At 51.2% G+C, this 12910-nt stretch overlaps 1 protein-coding gene across 3 annotated transcripts in view; it reads left to right on the top strand.

Moving 5' to 3' along the window:
- Positions 1–12910, top strand: part of SHB (SH2 domain containing adaptor protein B) — a 136098-nt gene that overhangs the window by 48162 nt on the left and 75026 nt on the right. For all 3 annotated transcript variants that reach the window (XM_045469121.1, XM_045469122.1, XM_045469123.1), the window contains exon 2: positions 1885–2005. In XM_045469121.1, coding sequence (XP_045325077.1) covers positions 1885–2005 — 121 coding nt within the window. The remainder of the gene's footprint in view (positions 1–1884; positions 2006–12910) is intronic.

The following is a 12910-nucleotide window of genomic DNA, read 5'->3' as shown; positions in this document are numbered from 1 at the left end:
CCACATCAGGCTCATGGTTTTCTCCATTTGGACTTCTAGTCGCTTGAACTCTGAGACACAAAACCCTACACCAGATCAGCCTCTGAGCTGTTCTTTTTGACAGTGGTTCACGTGTATAATTTTCTCCCTAATGTATTCTGCAAATGGTAGAGTAGAAATATCAAGTGAAAGACATTGCCAGACCCAGCGCTCCCCCCATCCCCATTTTCCCCCTGCCTGGTGTCATTTGAGCTCGGTGAGTCTCAAGAAAGGCCACGATTACAATGTCAGCATCTGGAAGTGTCCCCGCTGGGACTCTAAGCCTGTCCCACAGCCACAATGAAGCAGTGGCAGTGGGGTCACACATACTCAGATTTCGGGCGCTCCCGCCCTGGGTCATTCCCTGATAAGCTTGCTCTTGTTCAGGGAGCAGTGACTGCTATGTGCCATGCCTCCCATCAGCTCCCCCCCTCCCCCACCGGCCGCATGCCAGTGACAGGGCTGCTGCACGCTGTCCCTCCGCGGGCATCACATTCCTGGCAGCTGAAGGTCACTTGCTCCCTCTGCCAGGGCTGCTGCCACAAGCTGCCATTTACCAGGCAGACAAAGGGGGATTTTCCCTTCCCCTGGGTTTATAGGCCCCTCAAATGCTTTACATTCCAGGAGCTGGGAGAGAGAAGAGGCTCCTGTGGTTTCTAATTAAACCCACAATTTAAATAACAATTCATGTAACCCCAAGGGTTGAGAGAAATGCTAACCTATCCCCTCTCCAGAGAGGAAGCTGGGTGGCCCTGGCTGGGAGGCTGAGTACTTGCCCTTTGCCAGATGTGACCAAAGGGGCAAAGAACTGCACGGAGGTCACAGCAACTTTGCTGTGGGGCTAGGGTGCTGTGACAGGGAGTGGGTTTCCCCACTAGTAAGTGTGCCCCTTTATGAAGCTTAGAAAGTCAGAAATGGGAGGAGAAACTGCCATGTTTACTCTTAGCCCAAGAATTTTTACTCTCCTCCAGGGAAAATGTGGAACTTTGTCTCCAAAGTGTTCACATCCCAGATTCTCACGTGCTCCTAGGACTCCCCTCCCTGCCCCCGCTGCCTACCCCGAGGTGACTCTGTATTCCGTGGAACTTTGCTGTTTTCTGAAATGCTGACAAGTGAGGAGGCCGAGAGAACAGCCCTGAGAGGCAGAGGGTATGGCTGAGGGTCTTAGTCAAGCCCCTTCCCTCTCTGGACCTCAGTTTCCCCATCTGTTACAGAAGAGTCTTCCAGTTTATTGCTTCCGAGCCCCTTTCTGACCATGGCAGTCTATGGGTCCCTGAGCTGCTTTTGTATTTTCTTTGGGTCTGCCTGGGGCCACGGTCATGTTTGCAGTGTGTTGATCTCACCAAATTGTTGTCTGATTACCCAAGGCATGCTTGTGTTCCAGATTGGGGGAAGATGGAACGCTGAACATAATTATCTCTAGGCAGGCTCTTCTAGGCCTCAGCCAGCACCAGGAGCATGTCAGCATCTCTAGGCTTTACTATCTCATTTCCAACTTTCCTCCATTTCCATTCCATTAAATTGAGCAACTCACATTCCCCAAAGACACCCTCCAGGTCCTTGCCTTTGTGCTTCCCTACCCAGATGCCCTTCTGTTCTCATGGCTGTGCCCGGAACAGCCAGGCTGCCTGCTCAGAGGCCCCTCCCTTGTAAGGAGCACTGCCAGTGTGGGTCTCTTTGTTAGGGGTACGAGAATTGGAGCTCCCTAAGGGCAGGCACCAGCTCTTTCCTGTCTCCACCTCCCCCTCCTTGCTGGTATGAGGCAGGCTCCATTTATGTTTGTTGGAACAAAGCCTGGTTGTGAACAGAAGTGAAGCAGAAAGCCAGAGGTGGATTCACACACTCCTGCCATCTTGCTCCCTGCAGGTGACCATTGCTGATGACTATTCTGATCCCTTCGATGCCAAGAATGATCTCAAGAACAAAGCAGGAAAGGGAGAGAGTGCTGGCTACATGGAGCCCTACGAGGCCCAGAGGATCATGACAGGTAAGCAGAGCTGCTGGCACAGGGACTCAGCAGGGAGGCAGAGGGGCCGCTCCTGGCAGGTGCCCAGCCAGCCTCAGCAGGGGAAGGTTTGCACTTGCACCACGGTGGTTGGAGGATAGCGCTGTGTTGAATCTTCACTACAGTTCACCAGTTCATGTCTCACCTACATCAGGAAGAACCTGGCAGGGCACACTGAAAGTCCAGAAAAAGTACAGGGCACCAAGTAACAGTTACCCAAGGTAAGAACTAAAAAAATACAAAAGGAATTTCTGCTGAAGAAAAATACAGCTTTTGAGATCGAAAACTTAGCCTGGAGCTTCCTAGCAGCCAGGGCAATCAAAGAATCATGCTGGGTCATCTTACTTTCAGTACCTAGTAGAAGAAGTGGGGGGGGGGGGGGTGGTGTTCGATCGTTGGGGACAAAATTATCCCTGGCCCCACACCAGGAAATCTTTGGCATGTAGCTGGAAGCAGCATTAAGTCCTCTGGTCTACATGGCAGGTTTATAGAAAATACAGAGACTTTCCCCACTGTGGCTGTTTTCCTGTTGGCCCCAGATGACAAAACCTTGTCCAAATAGTCATGTGGGACCCAGAAGAAAGTGGCTATGTGTGCAATACCCTGCTTAGGGCATCTTTAAGGAGTGAATGGTTATGAGGTGTCTGCCATCTCAGACCCTTGGCATAAGCAGGCAGTAGGGAGAAACCACACACGTGGGTCCTCCTGGCTCAGGAGGATGGTCCAGAGACAAAAGAATTGTCCTATGGATTGGCCCCCTGTGACCCCACACCGGGCAGGAACATGAACAGGGGTACCACATGAGACTAGAGTGCAGGAGTGTGGCCAGTAGCAGGTTGGGAGCCGCTTTGACTTTTGAGGCCTAGTGAATTGGTGCCCTGTGTGTCTTGGGATTTGGGTTACAGATGCCACTTTCTAAAGTGGCCCTCTTATGGTTTGCTCGGTGTTCATGTCTTTGGGTACATTCTCTTGATTCCTCTCAAATTCGAAGAAGAAAGGGAAAGGAAGCAACATTGAGCACTTAGTGTATGCTGCACCCATGCCGAGTGTAGCTCATAGGGTTGAGGAGACCGCATGCAACAATTGCTGAAAAATACGGGTACAAATCCAGACCCTGCCTCTAAGACTCTGCCTCATGCTCTCCCGTTCCTGGGTACTGATTCTCTGGCCACCAGTGTGGCCTCCAGAACGCTTAGCCACTTTGCAAAAGGCTGAGGCAGGGAGTGATTAGACCAGACTTCTGTAGGGCCTCCTGCTCTCTCCTGATCTCTCCTGGGAGAGTAGCCTCTGTGGGCAGCAAGAGGCAGAGAGCTGGGGCTGGCGCCTGGTGGAGGGGTAGCCTGCTCTCCTCCAGCGACTTAGGGAAACAGGTCTGCTGGTGGAATCTTGTTCACCTCAGGACTGTAGTGATACCCACTCCCGCTGCTACATGCCATCATCTCCACCGGGTTTGGTGAACTGTCAGCTCTGTGGGAGCACCGGGGGCATGTCAGCCCAGGGTTAAAGGAGTGGTGGTTACAGGAGTGACTTTGGGACCTTCTGCCACATTCAGATGTCAGGCAGCAAGGGATATTCAAGGCCACTTGAACCCAACAGCCTCATTTTATAGATGGGAAAACTGAGGCTACAGAGGGAGAGATACTTGCCTGAAGATACATAGTAAGTTGGTGGCAGAATGGCAAGTGTGGCCTGTGCTTGGCAGGGCAGTCTGTGGGGTGGAGTCCTGGAGGAAGTGTATGTTTGTGCTTGATGCTAGGGTATCCGGGACACAAGGAAATGGCGGGAGCCATCTGAGGCTGGAACCCCCGCCAAGCTCCAGGCTCTGTACTGGGCCCTTTGACATATATACTTTTAAGCCTCACCATGTCCCTGCAAAAGGAAGTAGTGTCTCACTTTACACATGAGGGAAACAGGACAAATCGCTTCCCTGGGGTCACACAGGTACAAGTGAGGGGCTCAGACCTACATCTGCAGAACATGGGACTGGGGTGGAAGGGCACATCTGGGAATCCAGACATTGTGGACATGGCTGTCTTTGGAATGGAGCTGGTTCCTCCTTGGTGCATCCGTGGACCTCAGTGTGAAGTAGCTGCTTAGCTGGGCAGAACTGTTCTGTGGGACTTTGGCTTTTTAGTAAGACACACCCACGGCAGCTAGGTCCAAGGCAGGGCGGTTTGATTTAATTAGAGATCTGTTAAGATCTTATGCATTCTGTCTCCAAAGAGTCATCTTTGTGTTTGCTGCTCTGCACTCTCTTCCTAGCTTACAGGCTATGCCCAAATTTACCCACATTTTCGGTTTCTAAGGAAATAGGTGATTAAACAGGACGTTTTCTAGCTGTAACGACCTTACTGCAGCTCCCTTTGACTCAGAATTCTTTGTGTGTAACGTCATCGCTCTGACTGATGGCAGGGAGAGGGGGCTGGGGTGAGCCAGTGCTGTGTAAATGTTCTAGGAAGCAGCTCGTCAGGGGAGAGGGGGGCAGTGGATCACGGGGTGCATGCTATAACATTTACGTGTGCATACAACTTCTAGGAACAGGGCAAGCATCTTTGGTAGATAGGAATAACCCTGTTGGGAAGAGTATCCCCTCTCTGCCTGAGATGGCATACCTCTCTGTACTACTGCAGAAGGAACCCAGGTGGAATCAAGCAGATCTGAGATGGCCACTTGCCACCTGAATGACCTTGGGCCTTAGTTTCCCCGTGCAAAGCAGTAGTCTTAGAGCAGGCAGTTGGTCATACTTCTGGCTGTTTGAGCTTTGGCAACACATTTTGTGCCTCTGTTTTTACCTATTTGTGGAGGTAGCTGCTAGGCTCTTGTACTTGTTTACAGCATTTGATGTGAATTCTTGTTGGATACTCACCATCACTTACTTTCTTTCTTTCTTTCTTTCTTTCTTTCTTTTTTTCTTTCTTTCTTTAATGTTTACTTACTTATTTTTGAGAGAGAGAGAGAGAGAGCAAGCGCACACAAGTTGGGGAGGGAGAGAGACAGACAGAAAGACAGAATCTAAAGCAGGCTCCAGGCTCCAAGCTGTCAGCTCAGAGCCCAACACGGGGCTTAAACCCACGAACAGTGAGATCATGACCTGAGCCAAAGTCAGACGCTTAATCTATTGAGCCATCCAGGCTCCCTTCACCATCACCCTTTAAAGTATAGCTGCCCATTTTACTGATGCAGAAACTGAGGCACAGAGAGGTTAAGTAAGTAGCCAGATAGTGAGTTGTGAGGCTGACTGTTGAGGCCCTATTTCAGCCACTGTGCAGGACGTTTTGTCCAGGGCCTGTGCAGCCCTGGGGTGCTGCAGCTTGATTTTCAGAACCCCCCTCCTACCCCGGGTGGCTCACACAGCCTGTGATTAGCTGATGGGGTTTTGTTCTTGCCTCCTTGACTCCATGCAGTGGGTGGACGGGGGAGGCTTTGGGGAGGTGTGCTTTTGTGAACAGAGAACTCAGCCCAGCCCCACAGGCTGTGGTTGCAAAAGAGGGTGAGGAGAAGTGCACCTGTTTCCTCAGGGGCTCCTCTCACCTCTTCCCTCTGTCTGCCTCAGTTTCCCTCTCCATAGATTCCCCTTTGTATCACCCACAGGAATTAGGTTCTGGTTCAAGATGGAGGTGAAGCTCTCCACAGAACCTCACAACCCAAATGCCCATGAATTGCCTGGGCTTCGCTCTCTGCCCCCATTGCCTCTCTCATCCCAAAAGCAGCTTCAGAGGTAGCTACTGAAAACCCAAGGGCTCTGTGGAACCCAGTGGGGAAGCTCGTGACCCAGTTCAAGCTTTCCTTTTTATAGGTAGAGAAACGGGCTCAAAAAAAGTCATAATCCTTTTGAGATGTTTTTGAACTTACCAATTAAATATGAAGCTGTCCTGTGAGGCAATGTGTTGCCCATCCCTAGAGGTATCCAGGCAGAGGCAAAACAGCCCACATTGAGAGATGACATAAAGATAGTCAAGTAACAGATGGGTGGTTGGCTCAAGCCACCCCTGAAGTCTGTGTCAACCGTGAGTTCCGAGATGTCATGATTCACTGTGCATTGCATCATCATTAGACACCTAAGACCAGGCCCGTGAAGGGAGTACCGGAGACCAGCTCTGAATAGGAAAGGATCTGGCAGCTTCCTTTGTCAGTGCCAGCCTCGCTTGTGCTAACTATACAGCCCTAATTCCCCTTTTCATCTTGCACAACCCTTCTCTCAAGGTCAGATTCTGGCCTTGGCCTTTTCCATGCCATCTGGGCCTCAGTTTCCTTCCTGCACCAATGTCTTTGGTGTCCCCAGGCCAACCCTCTGTCCAAAGCCCTACCTCACAGCCCATTCTTACCCTCTTCCCTGTGTCTTAACCCCAGGCTTGAAGGCCCCAGGCACATGGAGCCTGCTGGTTTGGTGAGAAGGGCGCTGGGCTCCCAGTCAGGCTGACTCAGGTGCCTGGTGGGCCAAGATGCTTAGCCTCTTGATGGCTACAGTGTCCTCATTGTAAAATAGGGCACACAACACTGATGTGAGTCTTGGGTGGAAGAACATGCTGCTCTGCACATGTGTATGAGAGTATTGTTATTGGGGAGCAAAGGGCCTATTTGGGCCTTCACTTGGTATTACGTACTATTGAGTTCTCTGGCCATTCCCTGTCGGGGTCCCTGCCCACCTGGAGGTAGGTGGCCAAATCAGCAGGATAGTGGAGCAGGTGGTCCTCAGGCCCTCTGCAGTGCATTTGGTCAGCCGAACCTGGAGCCCTTGCCCTGCCCTGTTGTGTTGGAGACTTGACCATGTAAACTAGGCACATACTGTCACTGCCTTTAGGAATATCTATGAAGAAGGGAGACAGGCATGGACCCGGGTGGTCAGTGGTGGGTGCGTGGAGATGAGTGGGTCAATCTCCAGGAGCTCAGAGGAGGGGTGAAGGCTTCCGGTTTGGGCAATCCAAGTGAGATGGGAGGGGAGAGGTGGTAGGAGGTAGTGATAAGAGCTGGGTCTGGCAACCCAGGCAGAGGGAAGGGCTTGAGCAAAGGCATGGAGGCAGGCGTGGGATCTTTCTGCTGGAGAGGAGTGGCAGGAAATGAGGCTTTTGATAGGATAATGATAGGAAAAGCACATGGGGCAGGAGCTTAGTATAAAGACTGATTGGGTCATGAAACTCTAGTTGACCTAAAGGTGCAGAATATTTCTCAACTGGGACCCTTTCTCCCCAGGCTTTCAGCCCAGAAGTTCTCAGAGGTACCCAAGGTAGTGGTGGTGATTGGGATGGATGGTGGCCATTCACTTTTACAGAAAGGCTTCTGTGTGTGCCAGGCACTTCCCCAAGGACTTAACCATGATTAGCTCATTTATTTATTTATTTTTAATGTTTACTTATTTTTGAGAGAGAGAGAGAGAGGGAGTGCGCCAGGGAGGGCAGAGAGAGGGGGATACAGAGGATCCAAAGTGGCCTCTGTGCTGACAGCAGAGGACCCGATATGGGGCTCGAACTCACAAGCCATGAGATCATGACCCCGAGCTGAAGTCGGATGCTTAACTGACGGAGCCACCCAGGTGCCCCATAACCATGATTAGCTCATTTAATCCTCACAAGGAGCCTGTAAGGTAGAGGTACTTCCAGCATCCCCATTTTATAGGCAAATCTACTGAGTCTCAGAAAGGTTAAATAAGCAGCAAAAGTAGTGCTCTTAGCTGCAGCTAAAGCACTTACATCTGTCCTGTACTCCCAAAGGGTCTACAGAAATAACTGGGAATTGTAGCATTACTTAGGCCCCTTTTTTAGGTCTGATTCCCCCCACCCTAACATTCTTTAAAAAATTGTTCAAAGTATCATTTTGCAGGATGAATCACATAAACATTACATGAAAGCATTTTCCCATAATTTTTATTATTATAAGCAATTACACATTAAAAAGTCTTTAGCATGTTTTTATTGTTAAATCAACTTTATAGCATAATAAGAGGAATTTAAAAGTAAACCGTTTCACACAGAACCCCGCTGCCTAGATGTGGCTGTTTTCCTTGCTCACAACTTGCCTTCTGCCCATTTTTCTCCTATATGCTAGTAGGTACCGTCAGATAAAGCCAGTCACAAATTTTTTTTTTAATTTTTTTTTAATGTTTTTATTTATTTTTGAGACAGAGAGAGACAGAGCATGAGCAGGGGAGGGACAGAGAGAGAGGGAGACACAGAATCTGAAACAGGCTCCAGGCTCTGAGCCGTCAGCACAGACCCCGACGCAGGGCTCAAACTCATAGACTGTGAGATCATGACCCGAGCTGAAGTTGGACGCTTAACCGACTGAGCCACCCAGGCACCCCAAGCCAGTCACAAATTTTAAAGGCAAGGGGGTGGGGGGAGGGACATCCTTTTGTATCTTCTCATCCTCTGGTACAGCGTCTTCTAGTGGCAGTGCGCTTTCTGAATGATGGTATATACCAAGTTCAAGTGTCTGTGTTCCGGCTGTGGCATGTTTCAGGAGGAAGGAGGCAGACAATGTGAGTCTGGCTCTGCCCTGGTCTACTTTGTGACCTGAGGCAGGTTGCTTTTCCTCTCTGGGCCTTCATTCCTTCATCTGGGAAATCAGATTTTGCCTTCTTCCCTGGGCACCATGAGGGCCTTTATAAATTCTTAGGTTCCCTGCTCCTGTGGTCACACTGGGCTTCTCCATCCTGGTCAGGACTGTACGTCCTTTCACTCCACCCCCATTACTTCCACATGGCACCAGCCCAGATCTTGCCTGACACCCTCCCAGGAGCGTGCATACTGCGCTCTCTGCTCTCAGGACAGACAGAGCTGAGAGCTACAGGTCTGCACCTTGAAAGACCAGCAAACGCTTCTCCGAGTCTTGACTAGGTGTCCAGGAGGTCATTTCTGGCCACCCCACCTGAGATTTCCACCTTCCTCGTGTGTTTGACGCCATCTCTGCCCCCTGATTCCAGGCAGTGCTGTTCTCCTTCCCTGTTCTTCTAGTGGCTAAGAAAGTAAAGGGCCTTTCTGTCTGGGCCCCTGAGTCCAGGCCCTTCCCAGCTCTGCAGTTCCTGTGGACTCTGCTCCCAGAATGTCCACGTATTGTGTCTTCCTCACCTCACCTGCTCTGCGCGTCTCTGTTCCCCAAACCATCCCCACGACCCCTCACTTTCACTCCCCTCCCACCCACCTGCCTCACCCCCTGCAGACCCTGTGCTTCACACCCCGCCCCCTCCCTGCTGCCCTCTCTCCATGCCGCTCCAGGCTTCAGCCGGCCCTGGTGGTCACAGCCCTCCCTGAGCTTGGGAGCTGTCAGGATAGAACTTTCCTTGAAGAGTAGTCCTTTTCACCCAGCATCCTCTTTCTACTTGAGGCGCAGAGAGGAGCATGAGCTGGCCAAGGTTACACAGCAGCGGGCTGCGGAGTGGGTCTCCTGACTTCTAACCTAGGGCTCCTGGGCCTTGTTTTGAAACCTGCCCTTCCACCCTCTTGCCTGGCTTGTCATGGACTGTGCAGAGTTCCCTGGCTGGTCTGTCATTTACCAGAATGACCTACCTACCGGACGGGAAGGAGATAATCAAGTGTAAATAGATTTTGTATTAGTCACCCAGTGGCTTTCCTGTTGTTGAGAAACAGCCGGGCTCACACACCCAGCCCAGTGGTGCTCACCTGAGGAGCTCTAGGCCCGGGAAGCAGTGAGCTGGGGGAGTAGAATGCTGAGCAGGACTGAGAGCAGAGAGCAGGGTAGCCTGGGTTTCCATGGTGACCACTGGGCCCACTCCAGCAGCCACTTTCCTATTCTCTCACTCCACCTGGCACCTATCCCTTTGGCACTACCCACCCCCTCCAACCCCGACATCCTAATCCCCTCACCCCCCTGCCCCCCTGCCCAGAGCTTGCCCACCTTTTCAGGAAAGTTGCAACAGGACCGGGACAGGCCTCAGAAAGCTGACATTTATTGGCAGCACACCTGCTGTGTGCCAGACATTTGTCCCTGGTGCCCCCCATCACAGGGGGGAGGTTGACAAGGATTGATATCTGTTATATAAAACAGGCAGAGAAGAACATCACTGGCAAGAGACAGAGGAAGGGGTAGTACTGTCCCCTGAAGACCAGTATAGACCGCATGGAAAGGGTGGCATTGAGCAAGGCCACACTTAAGGTCTTGACTCAAAATGGCCTTTTCTGTAAGGCCTTCCCTGGCCACTTATCTTAAATTTCAACCCACTCTCAACACTTCCCACCCTGTTTCTCTGTTTTATTGTGTTCCTTAATACTGGTTACCATTTAGCATACTACATATTTCACTTATCCTTCATCTTGTGTTTATAGTCTGTCTACCACTAAGACGTGGGCTTAACTAGGGGAGAACTTTGTTCCCTGCTGGAACCTCAGGACTAAAGCAGTACCTGGCACAAAGTTGGTGCTTAGTAAATAGTTGTTGAATGGATGAGCATGTTAATTAATTCTAGGGACCCAGGGCTGATGCACAGACATGCTGGGTCCCCCTCAGGATCCCAGAGACCTCCCATCCTCCTCTGAAGATTGCCATATCTGGAAAGTCTGAGTGTAACCAGACTGCTAAATGGGTGGGGAGTTGGGGAAGGAGCTGGTTTGGCCTTTGGGTGGGAGTCAGGCCGGTGACCCTTGTGCCTTGCTCTGTCTCAGAGACCAGTTCTGTGTCCATGCTGGAGGACTGCATGGGGGTGTCTCGTCGTGCCTCTTCCCTGCCTCCCTCTCTGGGCTGAGAGCGCCTTGAAAGAAAGGACTGGGTCTCACCCATCTTCATTTCTCTTCTGGGCCCAGTAAATATTCACCAATGCAATGACTGAGTGTAAGAATAAAAGTCTATATGGAGAATAAATGAAAGAAAAGGAAGCAAACAGTAAACAGTTACCTGCTGTAAACAGCCTTTCCCATTTTGCCAAGAACTGCTTGCCTAAAGTCATGGCGCCTTAGGGAAGAAAGTGTGATGCATTCAGTCACTGCATGGCTGTTTGTGAGTACCTGCTATGTGCTGCTGTGTACACGTTCTGTGTTCTGGGAGCTGTGCAGTGGACAGAATAAAGTCCCTGTTCTCATGAAGCTTATATACTTCAGCATCAAGGGGACAGTGTTATTGAACTGTGATTCCTATAAACTCATTTCTGGGAGTGCTGGGACAGGAAGGTCTGTATCCAAGACACTGCTGCCTCCCCTGATCACAGCAGCTCTAGGTTACCGAGGCCTAGAAGTTAGAATCTTGCTCAAAGTCAAGAGCAGAGTGGAGACTTGTCCCCAGGGCCCTGGCCACCCTCAGGAGGCAGGATGGTCTGCATGCTGTCTTTGGGGGATGAGGGGCACAGCCTTGACCCAATGGCTGGCAGCTGTATTCCTCTCTTTTCCTAACATTGGTGCAGGCCAAGACTCTGGGGGTCGCCATGGAATTTTCTAGAGCAGTGAGTATCATCCTGTGCTGTGGCACCCAGCCTCATAGGTGTGAGGGCCCACAATGCTAATTGCAGTATCCTGCTGGACACTTGGCAGTGAGGGCCCAGACCCCCAGGAAATCAGCCCCTAAAGCCTTTTCTTTCCTGGCAGCTATGAAAGAAGTCAGCATTCTCCTAAAGGTAGAAATAAAGGAACAGGAACTGGAAATAGAGGAGCTCACTTCCCCACCTTTGCTCTTTGCCTTTCAGAATCCCAGAGACACATTAAAAGATCTGAAGGCACAGAAACTGTTGATAATGCCCATCCAGAAATAGACTAGGGAGACTTGTGTGGATCAGCAGCCTAGCTTCTGGCATCCTTCAGCCACCCTACAACACCCTGTGCAGGGGGCAGACCTAGGAGGCTGTGGGGAAGCACTGCCTGTTCCTGAGCAGAGGTGTGAAGGTGTTAGGAAGTTGTTCAGGAAGTTATGCCTGCCTGGGTGCGTAGGATGGATTAGAGCTGAGAGAAGCCAGAGGCAGGGGGACTGGTTCTGTGGCTGTGTGGCTACAACAGTCATCTAGGCCAAGGGGTGGGGTGAAAGAGCCTGTCAGCCATTGAGGTGCAGTGGATGAGAGAGAGGGAGGAGCTGGGATTCTGGTGAGTGATGAGAGTGTCAGTTACCCCAGAAGGGGAAGGACAGTTCTTGGGCAGAAGTCAGTGGGTTCAGATGTGGGCACTTTTGCATTCAGATGTTCAAGAGGGTCCTGGAGTCAGGTCAGAGGGGGGCCCTGAAGTGCTCCCAGTGCCCTGGGGAGAGGAGCTGGTTTGCAAGGGCTGTCCAAGGAGACCACAGGCCACAGTTCCTGTCCCTCCAGAAGTCTGAAGAAGGAGATTCAGTGATTTGCCCCACACCCTATTATTTGACTAATTAATTAGTACTCTCCTCTAACTCGGGCTCAGGCTGGCTTTCTGGAAGCTTATAGGGATGACAGAGGGCTGTATTTAAGGGTGCCTTTTGTAGATTATGCCAGGAATCTCCCTAAGGCTCTAGGAGGGAGCAGTATGATTATTTCCATTTTGCAGGTCAGAAAGCTGAGTCATGGAGGCTGACTGGAACCGTGCCCCATTCTGGACCCCCCTCTCCCTGCAGGGCCTCTGCCTGGATGTATGAGGGAGGGGTGCTGAGCAACAACAGGTTTGCTGGGGGGTTTTTATGCAGTCCTTCCACCTCCGGGGTAACTTGGCAGGTGTCTGAGGTTCAGTTCCCGCCATCACCTCCTCCCCCTCCTCCCCCTCCTCCCCCTCCTCTCCCTCCTCTCCCTCCTCTCCCTCCTCTCCCTCCTCTCCCTCCTTCTCTTTCTGCCTTTCAGCTCTCTCTCACCTGGCTTGGTCCAGGTATTTTAATGTGGTACACTGCCTCAGGTCCTTTCCCCTAACAGGCAGCATGAGCATAAATAAGGAAAAGGCCGCTTCTGTCCCTTCCAGAGCACAGGCTTGTAATTATACCTGGCAACCTAAAAAATGATGC

Source organism: Leopardus geoffroyi, chromosome D4, assembly GCF_018350155.1.
Source record: "Leopardus geoffroyi isolate Oge1 chromosome D4, O.geoffroyi_Oge1_pat1.0, whole genome shotgun sequence".
NCBI classification, from domain to species: domain Eukaryota; kingdom Metazoa; phylum Chordata; class Mammalia; order Carnivora; family Felidae; genus Leopardus; species Leopardus geoffroyi.
Note: the sequence above shows the minus strand (reverse complement) of the source record. Positions and strands in the feature narration are given on the sequence as shown.